Source organism: Ursus americanus, chromosome 8 (assembly GCF_024610735.1).
Source record: "Ursus americanus isolate L20-20 chromosome 8, mUrsAme1.1.p, whole genome shotgun sequence".
Classification (NCBI taxonomy): domain Eukaryota; kingdom Metazoa; phylum Chordata; class Mammalia; order Carnivora; family Ursidae; genus Ursus; species Ursus americanus.
In genome coordinates this window covers 81,644,068-81,669,420 of record NC_142134.1, presented here as the reverse complement: position 1 = coordinate 81,669,420, position 25,353 = coordinate 81,644,068, and the positions used below count along the sequence as shown (strand labels likewise).

The 25,353-nt window shown below is 56.1% G+C and overlaps 2 protein-coding genes across 6 annotated transcripts in view; one reads left to right on the top strand and one right to left on the bottom strand.

The window, feature by feature from the left end:
• Nucleotides 1-93: 93 nt before the first annotated feature.
• On the bottom strand, nucleotides 94-19,433 carry NOP14 (NOP14 nucleolar protein). Of its 2 annotated transcripts, none has more exons than XM_045774782.2 (18): nucleotides 19,092-19,433; nucleotides 16,141-16,275; nucleotides 15,526-15,667; nucleotides 13,517-13,659; nucleotides 12,855-12,989; nucleotides 11,981-12,103; nucleotides 11,078-11,209; nucleotides 9,985-10,246; nucleotides 8,998-9,149; nucleotides 8,397-8,482; nucleotides 7,234-7,369; nucleotides 5,414-5,515; nucleotides 4,799-4,952; nucleotides 3,129-3,288; nucleotides 1,401-1,548; nucleotides 707-825; nucleotides 458-613; nucleotides 94-255 (listed from the first exon to the last, which is right to left on the bottom strand). In XM_045774782.2, exons 1-18 carry the CDS (start codon nucleotides 19,284-19,286, stop codon nucleotides 156-158), a joined length of 2,580 nt encoding a protein of 859 aa, XP_045630738.2. In that variant the 5' UTR covers nucleotides 19,287-19,433; the 3' UTR covers nucleotides 94-155. The 2 variants fall into 2 exon arrangements, with proteins under 2 accessions (XP_045630738.2, XP_045630739.2); XM_045774783.2 differs by having other exon boundaries at nucleotides 8,998-9,128; nucleotides 19,092-19,432.
• A 232-nt stretch (nucleotides 19,434-19,665) lies between these two features.
• GRK4 (G protein-coupled receptor kinase 4) overlaps nucleotides 19,666-25,353 on the top strand; it is a 90,321-nt gene continuing 84,633 nt past the window's right edge. For 2 of the 4 annotated variants that reach the window (XM_087864332.1, XM_087864330.1), the window contains exon 1: nucleotides 20,176-20,311. The gene's annotated coding sequence lies outside the window, so the exon portion shown is untranslated. Of the gene's footprint in view, nucleotides 20,312-25,353 lie in introns of all 4 variants that reach the window. The other 2 variants (XM_087864329.1, XM_087864333.1) reach the window with 2 other exon arrangements.

Sequence of the window (25,353 nt, the reverse complement as noted above, 5' to 3'; positions counted from 1 at the left end):
GGCGCGTCTGCGCAAGATGGAGCGGGAGGCCCTGCTCGCTGGCAAGCGCGTCCCAGAGGCCCGCGGGGTGGAGCCCAGGGAAGAGCCCAGGCACACGGGACCAGCCTTTATTATGTTCAGTGCATAGCATCTCCCTGCCTCGTCTGCAGAACTATTTATTTTTTGAACTTTTTCCTCTTTAGAGCCTTCCATTCGCCTTCTTGTGTGGCCAGACTGTTAAAAAGCTGCTTCACTTTTCGTTTTCTTTCCGCATCCCTTAAAGAAAAAGAAAAAAAAACCGTTTTTACATTAGTTTTTGGCCTTTTCCCTACGTGACCCGCTAGTGGCTCGCATCCATGCGGGCCAGCGCACTCGAGCGGCCGGGACCATGCCTGCCCAGGCCCTGGGGCCACCCACTGCCGGCGGTCACTCACGGGGACCCGGCCTGACCCCGCCAGCAGCCCTGGCCACCGCTCACCGTTCCAGGGTCTCCGAGAGCTGCATCCGAGCCAGGAACTGGTTGTCCCTGCGGATCTCCCGGACGGCTCCTTTAAATTCACGCTTGTGTTTGTGGATCAGTCTCTTTCTCTCCTGTTCCTCCTTGCTGCTCCCCTGCTTCCTCCCGAACTCAAGGCTGAGGGGGAAGCCAGCGTCAGAGCTCTAGCCCGCCCGCCTCCCCGCCCCCGCCCCACGCCGGCCGATGTGGGGACATGAGGCTGACACGCACACTCTGACCAGCCGGGGGGTGAAGAGCTTCAGCGGCACCGGCTTGCTCTTCTCACAGATCAGCGGCCGGCAGCGCCGCTCCTGCTTTTCCATGTCGGCCAACGTGCTCCGGCATAGCTCCTGAAACGTGGGGGGATGCTGAGGCCGCGGCAGGCCCGCCTGTGAGGGGACAGACCTGCCCGTTGCCCCTCTGGGTCCGGGGCCTCCTCTGCTAAAAGGGGGTGCAGCCAAGGCCCGGCTGTGAGGGAGCCCCGCCGCTGTGCAGACGGGTGGGGGGGCCTGTGCACAGGGGGACAGCTCATACCCTCGCGCACACTTCCCGCTGGCCGGATGACAGACGCCTGAGACCCTTCTAGAAGGCTCCGTGGGCACTCAGGAGTGCTTTGGCATCCAGCAGACACCGTGCAATCTCCTTCCCCAGAGAAACTTGTTACAAAGGGCACGAGTGACCCATCTCTATGGACACACATGGGAGAACTCTCACTGGACCCCGGCTGGCCAGGGGGACCACACCATGGGCACCGAGCAAGACCCCGTCCAGGAGAACGGTTACTTCTCCTTCGCTGTCCCACTGCCATCATTTCCCATGGGCATTTCTAGAACTGCCACCTCAAGACAATCTCGCCCACTAACCTGCTCCCTGACCACGGAGGTGGCCGAGCCCCTGCAGAGGGCCCCGTGGCGGGAGGCCTCACCTGGAGCTCCGGGGGGTGACGGCGGTCAGCCAGGTGCTCCGTCAGCAGGGCTCCGAGCGGCCTCACGATGTCATGGAAGGACGGCAGTGAGCTGTAGAGCAGCACGCAGTGCTTCACCAGAGCCAGACAGACAGCCAGGCATGACAGTCTGCAAGGGGGTGACACCCAGCTTCAGGCCCAGAGGCAGGAAGGGGACCAGCTCGTTTCATTCGGTCACTGCCAGTCAATCCTCTAAACAAAATTTAAAATCTCTAACACACAGCTCTGAAAAACCCAACACGGGCCGGAGTCCACCCGCAGTGTGGTATTGGGCAGGACAGATGCCCCGTGTCCCTGAGCAGAAAGGGTCACTGTGGGAAATGCAGCAGCAACTTGAAAATGAGTGGCTCCACTTTAGTTTTTAAATTACTATTTGCAAAATCAAGCAGATGTTATCTTGAGAAATAACACGCATATTCTGGGAAAGTTTTTTCTTTTTTTTCCACAGACCTGACCAGACAATTCCCAGGGAAGACATACAGACGGCCAGGAAGCACGTGGCCAGACGCCAGCATCACTCTTCTTCAGGGAAATGCAAACCGAAACCGCACGGAGTTAAGACCTCAGACCCATGAGAATGGCTACTGTTAAAAAAACAAAACTAAATACCAAATGCTGGGAGGACATGGAGCAACTGGCGGGATGCCAAGTAACGTGGGGTGGAAAACAGTGTGCAGAGAGCTCTAAAAAATGAAACTGAGAACTCCCACAGACCCAGCAATTCCACATCTGGGTTCGTACCCACAAGAATTAAAAGAAGGGCCTCGAAGAGACGTCGGCACCCCCCTGTTCACGGCAGCACTACGCACGGCAGCTAAGACAAGCAGCCAAGTGTCCGTGGACGGACGGACGGACGAACAAAACGTGGTCCATCCACAGGATGGAATGTTATCCAGCCTTCAACAGGAAGGAGACTCTGACACCTGCCACCACGCGGACGAACCTGGAGGACACTGTGCTATAAAGTGGAATACACCAGCCACGAGAGGACGGCTACTGGGATGCCACTTCTAGGAGGTCCCTAGAGGAGCCAGATGCTGGAGACAGAAGGCAGACGGGGGCACCAGGGGCCACGGAGCGAGCGTGTGACAGGTACACAATTTGTCTTACGAATGAGGACTTCTGGGGGTGAACGGTGGTGGTGGCCGCACCAGGGTGTAAATGTCCTGTTGTGTGTTTCACCACAACAGAAGAATATTTCAAATAGTCCATAATTAAACCCAGAGAACCAAAGGCTTCTGACAAAAAGCCCAGCCCTCCTGTGGGCTGAATGTGCGTGCCCCCAAATTCACATGCTGAAACCCAGTCCCCAGCGTGATGGTGTCTGGAGGGGAGTCCTCTGACCCACGAACAGGGGCTGTTTCCTGCACTCCGGGCTTCCGTAACAGCGTCCGCGGTATCTTGTAGTCTCAATTATCTTTCCTTCCTTTGTTTTTGATTCCCATGGTTTGTTCTTTTTGACGCTGTTGTAAATAGAATTTTCTAATTTCCTTTTCACTTGTTCACCGTGTACAGAAATGCCGCTCATGTCCCGCTGACTGTAGGACACTGCTGCACGGAGTCGGCTTAGTAGCTCTAGCACCTTCTCGTAGAGGATTCCCCCACGTAAGATCGTACCATCTGCGTCCTCACGGCCCCAGGCCGGCCCGGCACCGAGCACGGCCCCCCTGGCGCCCCAGGCCCACCTACCTGGTGTGGTTGGCCTCCGTCTTAGTCTGGGCCTTCAGTCCGCCTGCCCAGCGGAGAGACAGGCCTCGCCTCTGCCACGTGGCTGTGTCTGCTTCGTCAGAAACCAAGAGCAACTCCGAGTTCTTCCCAGATGCTCTGAAAGGGTGCACCAGAGTGTAACCTGAAGTCCAAGCGAGACAAGGACAGAGGCGGCCTCAGCATCATGGGCTCACGGGGCAGCCTCTGCTTGGTGAGGCCGTTAGGAGAGTCACTTCGGACACACGCAGCCTGTGTTCACCACACAGAGGTGGGGTTACAGTGTCCGCAGGGGTGACTGAGGGAACAGCCCAGGTCCCTGACCTCATGGGGGAGACAGGCAGTACACAACACCCAAAAGACGGAGCGAACGAGATGGAGCATCAGAAAGAGACACGGTGGACCAGAGACGCAGGGCAGGAGAGTGGAGGGGGGAGAGCAGGAGCAGGTGGTACAGTGAACCCGGTCAGAGAAGGCCTGTCCCAGAGAGCGGACGCCAGCAGAGGGAACTTAACCCCGTCACCACCCGGAAGAGCGACCGAGGCAGCAGGCACAGCCGGCCTGGCCTGGCGTACGCCGGGCACAGCAAAGCGAGTGTGGCAGGGCGAAGGGACAGGGGCCTGCTGCTTGCCCGCTGCCTGCCCCCACTGCAGTGTCCACTCCGCCTCGAGCTGCGGCCACCTCCCGACAAGTCCCCTGGGTGTGACTGCGCCTCTCCAGGTCCATGCCGCGCGCACAGGAGCACGCGGCGAGGGGGTCAGTGCAGTCCGGGCGCAGCTAAAGGTGCCCGTGGGGGCTTCGGCTGTGAGTCAGGAAGTGAAAGCAGGACAGACAGTGTGTTTAGGATCCTGAATGGAGGAGCTGCCGGGGCTGAGAGTGCCGCCTCCCCGGCCCAGCACTGGTGAGGTGCTCCGCACAACAGGCATTATGGTCTCCATGGTGGCATTAGATCGCAGATACGACATGCAATCGATCGGGGCAGGAAAGGCGATCCGAAGGACACAGAGTAAGGGGAGGAGACCGGGCAGCACCCTGACAACCCGAGAGGGGAGCAGTGAGTGGCCAGCATCTCGGGCGCTGTGGGGGGGGGGCGGGGGGCTCAAACCAGTGCCATCTGGAAGGTCAACAGACGCTAGAACGCTTCTCGTTACAACGAGGCTTCTGACAGGCACTCCTCCCAAAGTTCCCGGCACTCTAGAAACTACACAGACTGGGCTGCGTGCCAGAAACACAACGGGGGCCACGCAGAGGGAGTGCAAGTGTTCCTGTGGCCCAAAAAAGTAAGAAAACGTCTATCTTAATGATATATTCCTCTAAGCCCAAATGTTAAAATGTTATTTCAACACAAAATCAACATAAAAGAACTGTTTTGTGTATTTTTGACAGGAAATCTAGGTCATCTGCGGTACACACCACCGCTGGGACTCGCCGCGTGTGTCCGCCGGCAGCCGAGGTGGTGGGAACAGCAGGGCCCCGGTTCCCTTGGGTGCGGGGCCGTCCACACGGCCGCACACAGGAGAGGCCGCTGCTCTGGACGGCGGGGCTTCAGGCGTCTCACCTTTCCACGTCCCGTACTCTCTACAAGGAGCCCGAACGACTTTCAGAAGGACGCGAAGATAGAACGTACCTGAGGAAGCTCCGTCAGCCCGACTCACCTTGGCCGTGCTTGCTTGAAGCTGCGAGGTAGAGGGTCCCAAGGAGGAAGTTAATGAGCTCAGGGATGAACCTCCGAGACAGAGACACGTAGTCCAGGAACACGGAGCACACAAACAGGCCCTTCACCACATCTTGGAGAGACAGGACGGGGCACTGGCACACGAGCACAGGCGGGGGTCAGTGGTCAGGAAGAAGGTTCCGGAAGGCTGCGCTAGCTACACAAGCTGGCGCCCCAGCTGAGGTCTGGGCCCCGAGCCGCCCCCCGCACAAAGGAAGCACCGCCCCTCGCCACAGCGTGGTCGGCGGGGTGAAAGCAGGTGAGGCGCGTGGCCGGCCCGAACGCTCTGCCCCTTCCGAGATGACCCACGCGCGCAAGGACCGCCGCGGAGTGTGCACCAGACCGGACTGGAAAACGCGACTATTCGGACTTTTTAAGCCAAAAGGGAAACAGAGCCCATGTCAGACTCGACAGGCTCTTTTTTGGTGTCACGCCCTCCGTAACCTCATCTGGGGCCATTTCTCTCTCCGTGAGTCTTTCCTGGGCTTGGCCCCGAGTGGCGACGCCGCGCAGCCTCGCCCGGCCGCCCCGGCCACACGCGCCAGCGAGCACGTACCTTGGTGAGCAGCTGGCTCATGCACACCAGCGCGGGGGTCACCACGGGGTGCCGGAGGTCGGAGGCTGGGAACAGCAGCCCGGCAATTTTCAAATAAATGAGCTGCAAGGGGCACCGCGACACACGTTAGAGAAAGTGGTGTGACGTTTAACCACAGCCCTTCCTATGGCCCGAGGGCAAAGCAGGTCGTGGCCCTCCCGGCGAGGGGCCGCGCTGGGCACGCCCGTGCACACGCACACCTGCACACACACACACACGCCCACGCGCACTCACACGCACACACCCCGGAACGGCTCACCGCGGTGCGTTCCTCTCAGACACGGAAGCGGCCTGGGCGCCGCTCGCAGTGAGAAGCGCAGACTAAAGCTACGACACAGACCGCTGTTTACTTTTCCGATGAGAGAAGAGAAGCTGGGCAGCTGGCGGGGCTACTGGGAAGGCCAAGGGCGCAGGGCGGCGTGGACACGTGTTGGACGGGGAGGAAGGACATGCTCCCTCCAGAGCCACGCGTGGTGCCCGCCCACTGCACAGGCTCCGCTTGGCCCCAAGACGCCACACGTGAGCCGTGGCTCTGGCCCGCACACCCGGACAACAAGCGAGGCAACACGCAGTGGCGGCAGGAGTACTGGCTTAGAGGACGACACTCTCCGGCACCCCCCCCCCCCCCCCGGGCAGACGCGCCCACAGGCTCCCCACCCGGGAGGCGCTAGAAAGGCTGCTTCGCTAAAGCAGAAAAGCGCCCCTGCGCCCTGCTCCGTACGATCTGCACACCCTCCATCTAGTCCAAAGGCACCAAGAAATCCTCCTGAACGGGACTACTCTGAACACGTCAGGCACACCCCGGAGCCCCCACTTCGTCCTTCCTGCTCCCCGCAGGGGCTCTAGTATCAGCCACAAGACCTGCCGGAAACCCTTCCGCAGGGCTCCCCACGCCGCCCTGACTGGGACTCCAGGGAACACAGGCACAGGGAGGCAGACAGGAAAGGAGAGCCCGCGCGGCTCCCCGCACCCAGCCCGCCCCTCCTCGCTTGGCCAGCAACGGACTACGAGTGTCCACTTTGGAAGCCGTGGTGATGGTGACAGCCCCTGTGTACCGACTGCTGTACTGCCGTGGCACTGTCGTGAATCCTCACGGGAGGCGTTACTCCAACCCCCAGCCGCTGACGGCTCATCTAAGAAACTGGGATGGGGCCTGTCTCCTGTCTCTGCACCAGCACTCTGCGGGGACACAGGCCACCCATCGGCGGGGAAGCAGGGAAGTGTCTGCGAGGGCTGAGGCTCACAGAAGAAGGCAAGTCACCAGCAGTGGCTCACGGACAGTGGCTCAGATCCCACTCGGGGGGGGGGGCACTAAAACCAGGAACACAGACCCTATGTTTTTAAGTTTCTGTTAATCACTGTTTTGCATTTCCGCAGAAATCCTACAACATGGAACAGACTGAGCAAGGATTTCTTCGAGGTGGCCCGTGGCCGCCACAGAGCTGTTAGAGCCGTGAGGGGCGCTCGGGTGTCTCAGTGGGGCCACAGCTGAGCCGGCACACGGGCTTGGTCCTTCCCAACACAGACTTGCTCTGTCTGCCCTAAAGCCTCTTCACCACGAAGGCTGCGAACAGCCCCAGTCACACGGAAACCAGAACTCCCTCTTTTGTGAAACACTTTTTAGTTCCTTGTCCACGGGTCAACAGTCCTTCCCACCTCATGCCAGTCTGATCTCCGGCTCAGTCTGAAAGCTCTAGGGCGTGGTGAACCCACCAAACCATGCACATTCCACTCGGCCGACAGCACCGGCCCCCCGTGCCTGAGACCAAGCCCCTGCTCACCACGTCCAGGCCGGGGAACGCCGCCCGGCCTCTGGCCTCAACGGACCCTTCCATCTCGTGCATGGCATCTCGCAGGACAAATTTTATGGAGTTGCTTGCAGAGTCTGGAAACATCTGGCAAAGATTATATAACTGCCTGTTAATCAGAAACACAGGTCAGGGGAAAATGACTTCAGATAACGAAATCAGAAAGCAAGCCCCAAACCTCTCATTCACCATGCTCCTGTGATGTCACCTGCTGGCTGAGCAAGTTAGTATGGAGGCCCCTGGATGAGCCCACTCTTCCTCTTACTGGGCTGGCTGCCCTTCTCGGTGATCCAGATAATTCTTCTAGTAGTGTTCGTTTTATAACAACCTATATGTGCTTTGCCATCTCCTAGAAAGTCGCACCTTCTCAGTAGTGATGGCAGAAGCATAATGCCCTAACGAGCACATTCTCTGAACCAGACTTGGCGGACGGTTCCAAGGTGCCATCCACAGGAATTCACTGGTTCCTCACAGCACCACGGTACTGGCAGAAGGTGGCACGGCGACGTGGGGTGCACAGTGTGTGGCTGGCCCCAGACAGACCCCTACCAGCTCCTGGCGCTCACGAACCCTCCCTCCACCACATCTCCCTCCAGCCAACCCGGGGCCAGGAGCCACTCTCGTCTCTGCTTTCACGGGGGTCCTAGTGCAGCGAAGGCTCAGCCATCCCTGGACAGGGCGGGAACGGGAAGGCCAAAAGGCCTGGCCTTCCTGATGCAGCACCAGCCTGTCGGGTTCCACCCAAGCATGGACCTGGAGCAGGCGGGTTTCTGGGTGACACCAGGACAGTCCACCATGTGTCCCAAACCCCTCAGCCTGTCCAAGCAGACCTTGAAGTTTCATTGGTCAATGAAAGACAAGCCTCCAAACAGCATGAACAAGTATGAAGTGTTCATCTGTCTTAAAGTCAACTTGTTCGTGGTGCACAGGTGTCCGTCTCCAGGGTGACGGGAGCAGCGTGCTAACACCACTTGGAGGGGGCCGTCGTCTCTGAAATCCCCGTGGCTGGTGAATGCCACGGGGCCCGTTTACAAGGTCCACCTTACTAACTCTGAGACGAAGTTTTATGACTGTAACTAGGAAAAGAGCTGTTCAAGTCAGCCCCGCACTGCGGTGAACCCACCGCCGTTACTTACACAACCAACTTATCGATTACTCGGAGGTCTGGTGGGTCATCTGTAGCCAAGTCTCCAATGTACTCCAAAAGGAAGCCAAACAGTTTCTGCAAGAACACGGATCGGGAACAGAGCTCAGCACCGACCCCCAGAATAAAACCAGAGGCACACAAGGCGCCATCCCCTACGTGCCGACTGACACGTGTGCACACGCGCCTCTGGGCCCCTGACGGGAGCGCCTTACAAAGCACAGGCCCAGGAGCTGGCCCTGCCCCAGGAGGCGTGCGCTCCTGCAGGACGGCAGCCGGCACCCAGGGCTCCAGACAAACCGAGAACACGCCCAGCCCTGCGCCTCGTTCGTGAGTGGGCGGCACTTGCTGAGAAGAAAAGGCAAGTTCCAAGTGCTCGTCTCCGGAGCCGAAAGGCTGGCGCTCCCGCTTGAGGCCCGGGGAGCCGGGGCCTCACTCTCCCCCACCTGTGAGCGGAGGGCAACAGCGCCTCCTCCGGGGCCGTGGCAGGGTCCGCGCAGAGCACTCGCGGCCGCAGGGGCCTGAGACGCATGCGCCGCGTGACGCAGATGGCGGTGGGGGCCACCCTGACACCCGCCACGTGCAGCACGTACTTCCAGCTTTGCTTTGTTTCCCACGGCCAGACTCGGATGGTTGCAGGTCTGAATTCTCTCCACCACCACAAGCTGCTCCTCCATTGTTTTTGCTGATAATAAAGATTTCAGTTCCTCGTAGGACTCAGGGGCTGCCAAAAACGCAGAACGCTCTGTGGTTAACATTTAGAAAGAGAATCACATTTCTGATAACAAAGAAGTTAAAAACAAAATAAAACAGGGGTGACGTTACTTCACGAAGGGACGATTTCACGTGTATTTTACAGACACGCTTTACCTCCCACCACGAGCACCGCCGGTGGATCTAACGTGTGCTGGCGTGTCCTGGGGGCGAGGTGTGGCAGGATGGGCTACTGACCAGGCAGCAGGCGCGGGGTTTAATGTGCATGTTGGCTCAGAATGAGCTGGAAGGAGCCACGTGGCAGAGTGCTATCACCACCCCAGACTCCCACTGATCACAGGTCACGCCCGTGGGAGCCAGCCTCCGGAAGTGACCGTAAGTCACAGGACACTTCAGGACTGCTCGCTAGAACTGGAGGATTCTTCTCCTCACACCAGGCCACACGACACGCATTCGCTGTAAGGGGTTATGTGGCCAAACGAGTGCCCAGGTCAGCACACAGGAAGCCCCTGCACAAGTGACTCCCCATCTCCCAGGCCCGGCCCCAGCTCTCTGTGGCAGCCACGTTTCCATCACCGGCCACGGAAAAAGCACGACCTTCCGTGGAAAGGTGTGTGCTGTCCTCGTCCTTCAGGCAGCCCATGAAACTGTCTGTAGTCACACCACAGAGGGTTGCTAACACTGACCAGACACCGCAGAGCAGGACCGTGCCCATTATGAGCCCAGACGTTTTGGGCGGGCACGTGTCCACATGCCCAGAAGTGCACCCTTGGTCCCCACTCCACAGATGTGGCCCTAGCAAGGCAGACTTGTTGCCAGGTCACGGAGGTCATTCCAACACATAAGAAAACCCAGTGTCTGCCTACCCGCAAATGTATAGGGCAGCTCAGTCCTGGTAGCTCCGCGAGCTCTGTGACCACTTGTCATCCTTTTCCCCGGGGCCTGCCATGGCTCTCTGTCTGGCCGCCCACAGTCCTCGCTCTCCATGTCCGATTCCAGGTCTGAGTGCCCATCGGGGTCACTGCTGTCCTCTGGGTCCTCCTCGCTCAGGTCTTCACCCTGTTCCTCTTCGCTCTCGCCGTCACTGGCTTCTCCGCTTTGGTCTTCCCCGATGCTCATCTTTCCATCCTGGAGAACGGGGACCACAGGCCTCAGTGCCCCGGGAACACCCTGTAACTACGTCGAACGCTGCACACTCAAGGAACACAAGCGCCGAGTGCCGTCCTCCGCACCGGCTCCATGCCCTGCCTCAGCGTGCTCTGGGGCCTCAAGGGCCAACAGGCCAGGGAACAGCTTCCCAATGCCTGCCGCCAGGGCTCCAGGCCAGGCTCTGCCACGGAGCAGCAGGGACCCAAGGTGTGGAAGGTGCCCCGGTACCAACGGGCTCCAGCGGCTGTGTCTGCGGCCTCCCGCCACTGGCTTTGGGGCTGCAAAACGGTGAGTCAGCAGGGCCTTCCTGACATTTGGGCTGCACCTGGAGGCTCTGGGACCTTAACACCTGGGGGTAACCCCTGACTACGCTCTCCTGCCAAATACCTCAGTGTTCTGTGAGCGCCTTGCACCTCGGATCCTCTTCTGCTCGACACACCTGGCCTCCTGCATTCCTGCCCTGAAACCAGGCTGATTCACTCTGAAGGGGCAAGGGTGTAGACCTTACAAAGTTTTTAGAAACTCAATTATTTTACTGGTTCCCTCAACAGCAGTGCTGGGCCTGCAGGGAACCACACGCTCAGGAGCGGAAGCAGCCGAAATTGGCGAGCAAGGACACAGCACAAGGCTGGTGCCCCTCTCCAGGCAGCCTGCCCGCAGGCACGGGATGGACTCGCCACGCGCTCCCCGACGCAGAGCACACGGGTGGTTTCAGACATTCACGCTTTCCATTTGGGATGAACCTTAGATACCAGAAACCGTGCTTTGGAATTCAGAGAGCAAGCACGCCAGCGAAGGTAAACCCCTTACCGTGTAGGAAAGCAAGCGCCTGTCGTCTTTGTCCAGAACGAAGCCGTCATTTAAGTCGTCTGCGGACAGGTGTTTTGGTTTTCTAGTATCGCCGCCCTCGTCCTCGCCGCGCATCCTCCGCTGTCTCTCAGCCTGGGCGGGAAGGAGGCGCATTGCGGGAGGCACACCGGCCCTGCCCTCCTGCGGGCTGCGGTCCCAGACCCGGGGCTCCGCGCCTGCTTTCTGCCTAGCGCGTGGGCTCCAGGGAAGCGTCACACGCGACACCTCTCGCCGCACACCAATGGAAACTAAAACCATGGCACAAGTGCGGTCTAGTCACCGGGAAGGCAAGCCCGTCGTTCCAAGGTCTTTCTGGCCGAGCTGTGCAGACTCTGCTCCCTGCCGTGCAGTGACAGGAGAGGGCAGGCACGGCACGGGGGGGACAGGTCCGTGCAGCTGAGCCAGGGGCCCAACCGCAAGGCTGTCTGCAAACAGGCCTCGAGCCAGGGAAGAGGCCCAGGTGGGGCTGGACCAAAGGGCCAGATACAGAACAGAGTGCCAACATTCATTTTTGTTTTAATATAATGAAATTTTAAAAGCCTTTTTTAAGGCACAGAGAAGGAGTTGGGAAGGCAGAGTGCACGATACTGTTGGCAGCTGCTTTGAGGTAAAGGGATTAGAGCAAACATTCATTATGTGGTACGTTTGGGGTATCATCTGCATTTTTCTTGCTTTTATAATCAAAAAAAGGAACTTACAGTAAAAGACACGTAAACTTTAAATAGTCAATGAAAATTTCCTTGTTAAAACACCACACCTGCAGCCCATACTTCACAAAACGGAGAAGAGAGGCCTCAAACCCAGATCCTGCACAGCCCCCGAGTGGCGCTGGGCCCTGTGGCACCATCGCGGTCGCACACGCACCTCCAGCTTCTGGAGCCGTTCCTGCTCTTCCTTCGCCAGCTCCTCTGCTGTCTTCATCCTGTTGGAGGGCTGGGCCTTCATTTCAAAGCCCAGCTCACGGACCATCACGTCATACGCGTCAGGCTAGGGCAGAAATAAGAAACTTTCCACTTTTAGGTTTTCTTTTTAAACGATCTGTGCAGGCAGCTTCCTGCCTATCCAGTCATGTCTGGACAGCACGAAGGAGGGAGCCAAACCATATCCAAGTCTTCCTTCTTGAAAGAAAACGGTTCTCATCACACAGGATTTTTCACACCAGGGAAATTCTTCTCAAAACATACCTGCTTTCACAAAACTGAACACTGCTCATTAGGCATGAAGCCCACAAAACGGGCTGGGGTAAAGGTGGCAGCAACAGTGCCAGTGGCCCACAAAGGTGGACGGCTGGCCATGTGACGTGGCTATCTGGTGAAATCTTAGATACTTCCTAGAAGCCAGACACACAGGAATGCAGCTTTTCCAACAATTTAGACTAAAAAGGATATGGTAGGAGCCACACGCTGTTTGGAAGGAAACCTCAGCAACCACGTATACAGACGTGCAGACATGCAACAGGAAAGGTCAAACGCCGTCTGAAGAAGGCCTTCTCTCAAAGGACTTCTCATACCAGAAACAACCATTTTCTTTAGTTTAATTATCTAGGAGTACAGACTGAAGTCTCTTTCTGTCTAGCTCTACACGGACACCACACGTATCCGAAAACTCACGAGAGCTCACTGGAAGACACAGGAACGAAGAGAACAGGAGGACGGCTGTCCACATCAAGGAACAGGCCGGAAGGGACGCTGGCCTCCACCATTTCCCCACAGAAAGGTGCAGTCAACTCGATACCCACCTTGGGCTGCTCCTTCTTATCCCTGTTCTCAGACTTGGGAGCTCTGTGTGTCAGGAGAGTCTGGATTTCTTTCCAGTCTTGATCCAGCTTCTCTGTGAGCTCCAGGGCACCTTCCCGTTGTGCCTGTCTCTCCCTCTGCGGAGACAGAGCAGATGTGACGCACGCCACGAGCGTGGAGCCGTGAGCGAGCAGCCACACTCGCCAGTCAACACGTCACATAGCGGGAGAACAGAGACACCCCAGAGCGCGAAGCTACAAAGTCTCACCACGCAGCACTAGGTCCGGCTGCCGGCCGTTACCTAGATACTCCAAGCAGTGCTGGTAGTAAAGACGCGGCACATGTCAACACACAAAACCGACCAACCAGAAACACCCCCAGCCCCCCAAACACAACAGACCACGAGAAGTATATGCAAGATGAGACTGAAAATATTCCTATTCAAAAGGAATGCTTCTATTAAATTCACAGGAAATCTTAAATACAGCCTCAACACATACAAGGGAAAAAAGCCCCAGAGTTGTTTTGGCCCACAGGGGTAGACGGCTGGCCATGTGACGTGGCCGTCTGGTGAAATCCTAGATACTTCCTAGAAGCCGGCCATGCAGGAATGCAGTTGTTTTGGTGAGGGTCCTGGGGCGGAGCGCCACGAGTGCCAACACACCTTCTCCTGCTTGGACTTTGCAATGAGCTCTTCGATGAGTTCTCTGCGTGACCTCGGCTTCTCTCCCTCCTCTCCTTGCTGCTGCGGGGTCTTCTTATGAAGGAGCCCGCCACCGCCTCCGAAATGGGCAGCTGTCAGCTCGGCTGGGGACAAAGAGCAGAAGAGGCGTCTGTGGAGCCGGTGCTGGTGGCTCCGGCCCTGGGCCGCCAACGGTCATCTGACTGCAGACTTGAGAACAAGCTCCATACTCAAAAAACATTCTCCCGCACCGGAGCTGCACGAGACCACAGGTACAGTGGCACTTAAGAAATCCCCAGGACGAACCACCCCGAGAAAACCCAGAGCCATAAAATACCACCTGACTGAGACCCGACACCTGGAAACACCAAGGATCTACTTGCTAATTGCGTTCGAATCTCATGAACGATCCGCAAACGCGGTAAAACAGGCTGGATTCTGAGTCTCAGGACAGAGAGTCCAGGATGAGGCCACGTGAGAACCCGTGTCCTTCATGCCTCCCCGGGCAGGGGCTCGGAGGCTGAAAGGTCCTGAGGGCAGGAACCTGCACCAGCGCCAAGAGCCCGTGGCATTTAGCCGGCCCCAGTTACCGTGGCAGAAGAGAGAAAACATGTTGGAATCATCAACTTGGGAATGGACAGAAACCTTAAAAAACCCGGTATCTCAGATGAGACAATGGAGGGTTACAAGGGGAGCAAAACCCCCAAATCTCCTGCCAGTAACAGCAACAGAACATTCGGGCTGCTTTCCCACAGCGGGGCCCACAGCCCTGGCCCCATTCCCTGCCACACTGCGCAGGCGGGTGTGTGTGCAGGAAGGAGAGGCGGTGGACTGAACCACCGACTCTGGCCAGGCTCTCGAGGCCGCCTGGCAGGGAGTCTCCAGGGCCGGGGGCGCTCCACTCCCGCCTGCTCTCAGCTGAGGAAACTAGAAGCCTTCCCCCCCGCAGCCCCCCCAGAGCAGCCCTGGGGCTCAAGTGGCTGGACCGTCCATTCCCATCTACTCAAGGAAATGACCTAAGCAACTCAACTGCCTTTGCCCCAATGAGCTTCTTTCGTTCTACTGGGTCATTATCGGATTTCTCTCTTGCTGAAGACTCCTGACCACCCTCCCCCCACACCCCCCAGCTCCTGGAACCCCGCCTTCAGTCCTGACTCTCCCCAACTCTTCCATTGCTTCCCCTGGCTTCCTGCCTCCCCTCGGGGGTGGACTCACCAGTTCTCACAGCTCCTACCACCAGCAGCTCGGCCCCTGAGCCCCAGGACCCAGCAGCGGCCCCCGATGCTCCACCCGCTCTTTGCCTCCCACCTCCAAGGCTGCAGCTCCCGGGACTCGAGGCCTCCCCCGGATGTCTGGCAGCATTTCAAATTGCCCAAAGCCGGCATATGTCACGGTGTAGCCCGTCTCAGTGACTGGCAGTCCCAGGTTGGCAGGTGCTCCCACTGGAACCCTGGGAACCCTGATCCCTCCCACACTCCATCACAATGAGGTAAGAGCTACCTGACAGGGTCGACCTTTATGACGAACCTGTCCTACCCTAGGGAAGGACACCACATCACGCACCCGGACAAAACACAACGTGTTTCCTGAGGACTCATTTATAAAGTTATAACAAATACACGTATGTTCAAAAGAACTTTTCTTTTCTAAGTTACCTACCTCATAACGAGAATCAAAGGATGCCAGGAAATCTCTAATGAACCGTTGAGCCCCCGAGACCCAACACTAGGAACACATGGAACCCGACTTCTCACCTAGTCACCTGGGCATCACAGCCTCTTGTGCCGATAAGGCCGAGGCCACTCGCCCTGCGAAGACCAGGTTGTCAGCACGAAGGTACCAAGCGCTTACCTTCATCACAGAGAGTTAGGACCATGTAAGGGACCACGTTTAACAGGCAAGCACGCACGAAAAGTCTCAATGACGAACCGTGCAAAGAAAAGGCACAGAAAACGAAACCAGCAGACTGTCCCCTTGCTCCCAGCCCTTACCAGACAGCGTTCCGCGTTCCTCAGTGTCACTGTCACTATCAACAATGTCATCATGCTTCTCGACGTCTGCCAGAGACCGGCCGTAATGAGTTAATTCTTCACCCTCATTTAGGTTGTAGATGCTTCTTTTCTCATGTTGCCGCTGACAGAAGAAAAAAAAAATCAGTTTCCTAAAATTTCCAATCCATTCAACAGCAAAACCCAGTTATTTTTTCACTATTTGTGTAATGTAACAATTGCCCAAGCACATCAGATTTTCTGGGTCATCTGAGCAACGACCCAGAGGAAAACAGAACCCGCGGGAGGTAAACGAATCAGTGGGCCAGCCCGAGCCCCTGCTAGATCACACCGGTGTTCCACAGCCGGCCGGCTCTCCACCCGACCGAGCCATGGGCTGCACCCCAGTCCAGAGCACGGCTGCGTCCGCGCTGCCGTGTCCTCGAGTCAAGGTACTTTTCCACCCGGCTCGTAGCCAGACAAGGCACAGCACTCGCCACTGTACCTTGTGGGGGAGCGCCCACACAGGTGTCAGTGAACGATGGGGCAACCGCCTCCCGGTGCTGGACTTCTGGGTAAAACTGCGGCATCAGACCCTCCTCCCATCGTCCTGCATACCTGCTGTTCCAGGGCGAACCTCTTCACCATCTTCTCCTCCGGGCTCATGTTGCTACTGTACTCCCCAAAGCGCTTATCTGTGAAGACGTTGGACTTATCCCGTTCCTTGTATTCCTTCAGTAATGTCTGGGTGCGCTGGAAAACAGATCACAGAAAAATCTCACACGGTCCTGGCAACTCTGAGCTCCGATGGCTTGGCGATCTTGGTCCCTAAAGAGGAAATGCTCCCACGGGGGACACACGGTGGCTCCAGTGAATTGTAAGACGCCACTGCCACCTGGCCATTTTGGACGCCCTAGGCCACTGACACCAAGAGTCAAAAAAAGGGCTATCTACTGGCTGGAAAGACGGCTCTCAGTGACCGAGGAAGCGGGGTCGCCCCCATACACAAAGGCAGAGGACTGTATCTGGAGTTTGGGGGGCTCTCTAGGGCACGCCTTGGGACCTCCGTGCCCAGTACCAGAGGTTAAAGAAAAACAGTAGCAACCAAAGGGAGCAGAATGATGAGCCCTCGGAAGTCACCTGCCGGGCCGAGACGCCAGAGGAGTTGAGGTCCTAGCTGAGGGGAAGGAAAAAGAACAAGGAGGCGAAAAGGACGCCATGCACGTCAACTACAATGTCACAACCAATTACCCAGAGACTCTAGTAGGATTGCCTACTTCTCTGTCACACGGGTGCCTGCATATGTATACAGTCGATCCTTGCTCCTCCTGGATTCCAGATCTGCAGATCTGTCTACTCGCTAAAGGTTACTGTGACCCCAAACCACCACCCACGGCACTTTCGTGGTCATTCACGCGCGTGAAGCCTGGGAGGTGCGGTCATGAGTGTGACAGCTCGGACTCTGGGGGGCACCTAGCCTCTCTGTCCCCAGAGGCCTCCCTTGTAAGAGGGAAATAGCGGTAGCACTTCCCACCGGCCGTTGCTACGGGACCACAAGAATTTACGCAGGATGCCTCAGGACAGAGCTGGGCATTGCCAGGGTAATGCTGTGTGTTACACACTCAACTCCGGGTTTGGGTCTCGGCTCCCTCACTCCTGACCTGAAGAAAGTTCTGGAACGGTTCCTTGCCTCCGTGTTCTCATGTGTAAACAGGGATAATACTTGTACTTCCCTCATAAGGCTGACAGTGAGGATTCAATTTACACTTCTTGATACAACGTCTGTTCCACTGGGAGGAATGACAGACACGTCAACTCTGGTTATCTCACCACTTGTGTGAGAAAGGAGGACAATAAGGCCCAGCCACCACGGGCTGGCACTGGGACCGCGCCTACAGTCTCGGGGTGCACATGGGTACTGCCCAAAGCACTGCCACTGACTGGAGCAGAAGACACATGGGACAGCACATTTACTTCTGAGGGACTGTCACCAATGAGAAGACCAGGCCCACCTTGCGGCCCTGTGTGCCCTGACACACACCACACACTCTAACTGCCCTGGATGACCTGAGTCCCCTCTGGACAGCTCTGAGCTCTCCCACCCCATGCTGTGCCACACACTCCGTGACAGGGGACAACGTGCCTTCGTCCCCACCTATAACACTTTGCTCACTCTTCCGATCTCGAGTGTGACTCCCTATATGAAGGAGTTTCTGATTTCCTGTCACACTTTCTGACTGGAGCCCCCAAAGCACCGGGGATCAGAGGAGGCACCAACAGCTGCCTCCAGGCCATTCCCCGCAGGCCTTCAGCACAGAGCATGCAGGTGAATCTGTCAGGTACCACAGGCAGGAGCAACCTGGCCTATTTGGGCCGTAGGGCTTGGGAAAGTATCAGAAGTGGTGACCTGTGCTGGCCCCTGAGGGACTTGGGGGGATAAGATGGGACTTTTTGGACAAACCAAGTTGCAAGAGGCAAAGCAAGGACAATGGTTGCAGCCAGATTTTGAAGGGGTCTGAGTGACAAGCTGAGAAATTTAAGAATAGCTAGTGTTTAGACAACACTCAGTACGGGCTAAACGTGCTATTTAATCTTATGACGACCATTAGGGGAAGGTGGATATTATTATCCCCGTTCCAGAAATGAGAAAACACACTTAGCTGGTGGAAACAAACGGGCATGCTCTAGAGCACCCCCCACCCCGGGGGCCTCATCAGCAGCAGCCCCTCCCATGTAAGTTTGTCTTGTCAGCTCCTTGCAGTAGGGCCGACACTCCGTTCAGTTCAAAGAAGGACTGGATAGCGCCCTGTTCGGCAGAACACGGACAGCAGGCCCAGAAAGGTGGGGTCAAGTCTTCCCTGACCTGGATCTCCCAGCAGCTAAAAGAGAGCTTCAGGCTTCAGAGACGTTCAAACCGACTGCAAGCCCAGCCGTCAGCTGACCCCTGGAAAACGTGCAGGTCCTTTCTGTGCCCTAACTTTTCCACCCACCTTAATATTTTTTCAATAGGATACTAATGTGTCTTCCTCACACTAACGACAAACATTGTTACACGGAAGAACGCGTCTCGGAGGCCACACAAGGAATGCCATCTGAACGGAGCCCGAAAGGGGCAGAAAACTCTGGGACCGTAAGCACACAAGGTGGCCTTTCAGTCTCCCCGCGAGGGACACGGTACTGTGCTTAGAAGGAGAGATGCACTTGTTCTCCCAACATCCATGACACCCCTACCCTGCGAAGAAAAGGATGGGCGGCCCCTGGACCAGAGGCTCCAAGTCTCCGCGAGGACAGGCTGGAAGAGGCGTGCACCTACGCCCCGCGGGACGGAGGGGCAGGAGCACACGCGCGCCGCGTGTCCGCCGGGCGCCAGCTTCCCGGGCCGACTCCCTGCAGCGCGCGCAGAGAAAATCGGGGGGACTGGCGCTCGGCACGCGGGACGCACGACCCCCGGCCGGGCCACGCACCATCCTAACCGGACGCTGCGGAGACCCCAGGGCCCCGGCGCTCTCCGGACACCCCTCCGCCCCCCCGTCCCGGCAGGTCCCCGCGGCGCGGCCCCCACCCCTTACCTTCTGCACTGCCCGCGCGCGAGACACCCCGGGCTGCCCCACGGCGTGGCGCGCCTTCCTGCCCAGCACCGGGAACTTCTGTCGGTTCACCTTCACTTCGAACGGGTTGGGGTTGGGCTTCGCGCGGCCGCCCTGCGCCCCCGCCGGGGCCCCGGGGCCCTTCCAGCGCGCCGCCGCTGGCCTGGCCTTTCCCATGGCGCACCCACCAGCTCGCAGCTCCACTCCGCCAGCCGCTCGGCGCGCTTCCTACAGAAACGCGTGCGGACACCGGGGAGCCGCCCCGTCCTCGTCCCGCGAGAACCGAGCCGGCGAGAACTACACGCGACCAGCAAGCTAGCCTACGCACCTACAGGCGAGCGACTACAACTCCCAGGAGGCCACGCTCTCCCGACGCACCGCCTCCTGCCTGCGCGCGGCCCTCTGGGAGCGGTAGTGCACCGCGCCGCGCCGCGCCGCAGCCGCCTCAGGGTGCGGCGGCGAGGGGAGCGCTCGGGCTCCCTCTTCTGGGAAGCCGTTGGAGGGAGCCGGCCGCCGTGCGAGTAGGCGGAGGCGGCGGCGGCGGCCGCAGTAGCAGCCGCCGCCGCCGGGCCGGGGGGCAGCCCCGGCTGGTGAGCCCCTTCCTGAGGTGGGGCTTGGCGGAGACTCCGGGCGGCCGGGGAGCCGGGCACTGAGGAGAGAGTTGCCCGTGCCAGGCGCGAGCGATGACGAGAGCCCGGGCCCCGGCGCGGCGGCGGTGAGCGCAGAGTCCCCCGGCGACCGCACCGCCAGCTCCCCTCGCCCCAGCGACGCCCCCGGAGGCCCGGGCCTCGAGGACGAGGACTCCCCTGGGCGGCGCCGGCGCCGGCGCCAGCTCCAGCAGCGGCCGAAGCGGCGGCGGCGGCGGCGGCGGCGTCGCAGACCGGCCAGGAGGCGGCGCGGCGGGTGGTGGCCGTGGCCGTGGTCGTGGCGGCGGCGGCGGCAGCGGCGGCGGCAGGAGCCACCACAGCTGGAGGGGCGGCGGCGGCGGCAGGGCAGCTCCCCCGGACCCCGCACGGGGTCGCCGGGGCAGGTGGCGTCCTGCGAGCAATGCGCGGAGGTGGCGGCGCCCTCTCCTTCTCCCCCGCCTCCTCGCGCCCGCGGATCCCGGCGGCGGCGGCGGCGGCGGCGGCGGCGGCGGCGTCTGCGGGCGGTGGAGCTTGAGAACCTCGTGGCCAACACGCTGCTGCTGAAAGCGCGCCAAGGTAGGTGCACTACGGGCGCCCGACCCCCAGCCAGCTCAGAGCCTCCGAGAAGCCCCCCGACCCTGGCCGGGAGCCCCGATCCCTGCAGAGCCCGGACGCACGGTCCGCTCTGCCTCACTCTCGGGACCCGCGGGTCAGCGAGGCGTCCGCTGTCTTGCACCTTTTTCAGCACCTCCGGACCCCAAGTACAGGTAGCCTGCGCCCTGCGCTCGTCAGTCTGAGCCTGCTACGTAGACCTGCCGCCTCCCCGCAACGTCCAGTGCGTCAGCGCCCGGCGAGCAGGGTCCTAACCCGAGGACCGAGGACGAGGAGGCCAGACCGCCGAGCGAAGCCGGCAAGGAACGTTCGACCGTGCCTTTGTGGTCTTTAGAGGACAAAGAGGAGAAGCCTGTACACTACCCTGAGCAAGATGCTTCCATTAGTGTTTGTGGACTGGTATTTTAGCATAGCGTCTTGATTTTGAGGTTTGGTCTTAGGCTTTATGGTGGGTAGAGTGGAAACAAGTCAGTAAGAATTCACCCTTCCATCCGCGTGAAAGCAGCAGTTGGCCCAGCCCTTCTGTTCAGAGATCGCTGGTAGAGCCCTTTGTCTCCCACGGGATTGGAGAGCTGGCGACAGAGCTGCGCGCCTGTGGTTCTTCAGCCCCTAGGCTCCTACAGAGTCGGTCCTTGTGCTGCGATCGCGATCACTGCCTACCCGAGGTGCACACTGGCCAGAACTCCGTATCAAAGACCACGTGGAAGGAGCGTTTTGTGCGCAATGTCCCAGGGCTGGGGTTCTGTCGCGGGCACACGTGGCTGGGAAGGGGGTGCTCTTGGGTGACTTGTGATGCTGTTGGGAAGCATCAGTGAATTCTTCTTGTGATTGGAATAGTGAATAACGTTCTGTGGGAGAAGTTAACCTGGAATACAGCTCTTTTCAGATCTTTGGGGTTTGTTCCCTTTTTAATCCATCTCCCTTCCCATCTGTGTCCTAGGTGTCTTTTATGAGGAAAGGTGGGATCAGAAAGTGCCTGGTTCCTCAACTCATTGGAGACCTTGGGTCAGAAACATTTATTAGGAATTCTTGAAGTAACAGTGACTGGTGCAGAGAATTAGATACCCAAGTGAGGATTTAAATGGAAGGATCCAGATTTAAGAAGTAGTGAACTTTTATTTTCTAAAGTGTCTCTTATATTAAGAGTTGAGAATAGAGACCTCATCTTGAATTATTTTGAATAGAAGACTGAAGATGGGTGGGAAGACAACGGGGTCTTATTTTTCTGTTAAGGCAGTGGGGCGACCTCAGCAGTAGGTTTCAGTGGAGCATTTCATTGTGTCTGGTGTTTCTCACTTTGAACTCCAGATCGGTCACAGAGGTGAAATGTCTTCCGTGGAAGTCGGGTCTGACCCAAGCTCAACCTGTTTTCTTTCCATTGTATCATCATCTCTGGGTGTAATGTACAAAACCGGACTATTGCATCAAGCAGATTTCCCTACAGTGCTGTAGAGATTAGAAGACGAGATAAATTTAAGTGCTAAATGCTAAATACATAAAACCAGGGGCGCCTGGCTGGCTCAGTCAGAAGAGCATGTGACTCTTGGTCTCGGGGTTGTGAGTTCGAGCCCCACGTGGGATGTAGAGATTACTTAAATAAATACAATCTTAAAAAAATAAATACATAGGGGCGCCTGGGTGGCGTAGTCGTTAAGCATCTGCCTTTGGCTCAGGGCGTGATCCCAGCGTTCTGGGATCAAGCCCCATATCAGGCTCCTCCACTAGGAGCCCGCTTCTTCCTCTCCCACTCCCCCTGCTTGTGTTCCCTCTCTCGCTGGCTGTCTCTGTCAAATAAATAAAATAAAATCTTTAAAAAAAATACATAAAACATGTATTTTCTGCCATAAAGCCTAGGACTGCAGCGATACTTTCAAAAGAGTTTTGATTTTTGTTTCCTAAAATATTAGCTCATAGTGGTGTAATTGTTATGAGGTCTGCTCCTCATCCGCGGGGAGTGTTTACTCCTGTGTTCAGAAAGAGTCGTTATGTTTGTGTGGTTAATGCTTAGAGAAGTTAATAGGAAATATCAGAAAGATGACTGTATGCTGAGTGTTGGTTATAATTTAGGGCTGTTCTCCCAGGTTGAAGCTGTTTGTTGGCTTGAGCAGCTCATGCCTTATCCCCTAGGAAGTGTCTTCTTGGACCTGTCTGTTCATGGCTAGTTCCTCATTTAGTTTCTCTGGCTCATGCCTTAGAAAATTAACGTTTGAAAGGAGTGTACATAGCACAGTGGTTACATGTTGGTCCTGGGAATTACACTGTTGATTTAATATTTTGAGTGAGTCCAGTCATTTTCTATATTTATTTCAAATAAAATCCATCTCTCTCTTTTTGTTCTCAAACAGAAGGGGTTTAAAACTGTTCCTCCTTTTCAGGAATGTTGGCAGATAATGCTGCATTGAAAAAGTTGTTTGTCACTTTGCCAGCCACACTTTAAGAAAGTAGAAAATGATCATACTGTTGTTGTTGTTTACAATTAGAATATTTTTCCTGTGTTATACATTTGTTAAGCAATTTGTGACCTTTCATGGCTTCAAATGATAACCTTAAATTGTTTCACATCATAACTTCTGAGGAGACTTCCTCCCTATTTTCTCTCTTGGAGAAATTGGCAGCATAAATGCAGAGAGAAGAATAAGGATAAGTACATTTAGTGTGGATTTTGGTCTTATGTGTAGTATTCCATTTGGATTTCAGACGATAGTGTTATTAGCAGTTGTTGAGCATCTGACGTGTAGTTAATACACCTGGTATCATTCATGCTTTCTCTTGCTGAGGCTTCCTCCCCAGGATTTTGTTTGTAAGGAGTTTCTAGAAGTAGCTTATAAATGCCTTGATTCCAGAAGTATAGTAGCTAATATTTTTGTTTCCTTCGTTGCACTTCATTTGATCCCACACCCAAGGGCTACTTAATGCATTTTTGTTGTAAAAAAAAAATGAACAACTTTTGGGTTCACTTGGATATGTTCTTGATTGCTTGGTATGCCAACCTTCTGTGCAGCAGGACCTCCTTGCCTTCTTCTTGTTCAATTCTTTTCCTCCTTCTAGAATCCAGTTTATCTTCATCTCTGTAGCTTGCTCTGATTCTTCCAGCTTGGAAGCACTCTCTGCCCTCGGGGAGTTTGGAACTTGGATTTCAGAACAGGGCGTAGTTCCTGATTCTCCTGCTAAATTGTAATCCATGTGTGTGGTCAGGGCATAAGTTTAACCTTGATTTTTTATTCCTTTTAGTGCTGGCTGGCCATATAATTGGTACTTGATAAACAATTGGAGATTAAGGGGGTGATTTGTTATTTTGCTAAATTCAAGAAGGAGAAGGTGAAATTCATATTGAACACTAAAGGATTGGCTGCATTTGGAGGGAATAAAGTGTGTTTCAAGTTTGCTGGAGAGCCTAATGGTTAATATGGATAGTTAACATCAGTGCAGGTTTGCTCTGTCCAGGCAGCACGCTAAATTCTTTATGGGCGTTATCCCAGCCAGTCCTTTCCCTCCTCTCCTAACCTGTAAAACCAGACTGATGATAATTCTACTTTGCGGTGTCAAGAGAACTGCATGGGATAACGAGGCACAGTGCTTGGCGCTCAGAAAAGTAAAGGGTAGTAGTTGTGGCTGTAGATTTTGTTGTTATGTCCAGTGTCATGATGAAGGCTAGCACTTGAACATGCAGTTGTGTTAATTTAATTGACCTTGAACCTCATTCTTTGTCTCTAGTCCATTCTCATTCTTAGATTTCCCAAAAGCATAGATTTTCTTTTCCTGAATTCTCACGTGTGGGAGGTCCTTGAACCTCATTTAGCCTTAAGCTTTATTTCTCATGTCCATTCCTGTCTGTCCTCACCCAGGGCACACCGCCGACACCTCCCCCCCCCACCCCCGCCAATGCCATGGTCCCCTATAGCTCTTAAGTTGACTGAGGGCCAGAATTTCCTAGCTGGCCTGTTTCCAGACTTTCTTCTCCCTTATTATCCCCAGTGCTGCTAAAACACTCCTTCTAAAACAGATTTGTTCTCTTAATCTTCTGTTTAAAATGTGGCCCTAGACCTCTATTCCAGGACCCCTACAGAGTCCTCCCTGACCTCAGTGACCTGCTCTGCTCTCCTTGGCCATCTGTGGCTGAGTGTATTACAACCCTTCACACCTTCCCGCCTGGTGAAGTCTTGCTCCTCCTCCATGTTCCAGCTCGAGTGTCTTTCCCAGAACTGTGACACTCCTGCCGGAGGCTTGCTCATTCCATCTTTTGTGCCACCGTCATGCCCAGGGTGAGCTGTTGCTGCACTAGGCTGGCTTGAGGCAGCTCTGGGTCTCCCTGTCTGTGTCACTAGCATCTAGCGCTGTGCTGGCGCCCAGTATATGCTCTGCAAATGCCGACCGTGACTGAGGACAAGAGCACATCTCAGGAATTCTTTCAATACCTGTGATAACTGGAAATTAAGGTTTCACGCTACGCTGTCTTTTTAGACTAGTGGTCTGGAAATAGGGAACAAAAACTGAGATTTATTCAACTTTGGAATGTCAATAGTGAGTGCTTTTTATTTCATTTTGAATTTAATATTTCTGTTTTTATTAAATCAGTATTAAAATGTGATTATATCTCCAATGCAGCCTCTAGTTCCTGTCTCAGTGTTTACATGCTCATCACTAGCAAAGACAGCAGGGTCACCCATAACTAGTTGTGATGTTAGCAAAAGGCCAGGCACGTGTTTTTTTTGTTTTTTGTTTTGTTTTTTTTAGAATGGAAACTATTTGTTTTTACCAAATTGAAAGAAAGTTCCTAGTTCAAAGAACACATGGCAGTACTACCTTTGTTGCCCCCTTACTCCTGTGCTGATTTGTCTCACTTCCTGGCAGAGACATTGTGCTTGAGCGTTTGCAGGGTAATCCTAGATCTTTTTTGGTGAGGATCTGTGTGCACTAGATTTGCCAGGTCGACAAGGCTGCTGAACTGGTGGCACCCCACCACCCCCTCCCCCCAACCTCTGAGGGCAGGTGTTATTATCCCCTTT

Coding starts and splice junctions, on each gene's coding strand:
- NOP14 (XM_045774782.2), bottom strand. CDS start 19,286: ATGGGAAAGGCCAGGCCAGCGGCGGCGCGCTGGAAGGGCCCCGGGGCC. Junction 16,276..19,091: donor GCGCGCGGGCAGTGCAGAAG/GTAAGGGGTGGG, acceptor TCTGTTTTCCAG/CGCACCCAGACATTACTGAA. Junction 12,104..12,854: donor ATAAGAAGGAGCAGCCCAAG/GTGGGTATCGAG, acceptor TTTCTGCCCTAG/CCTGACGCGTATGACGTGAT.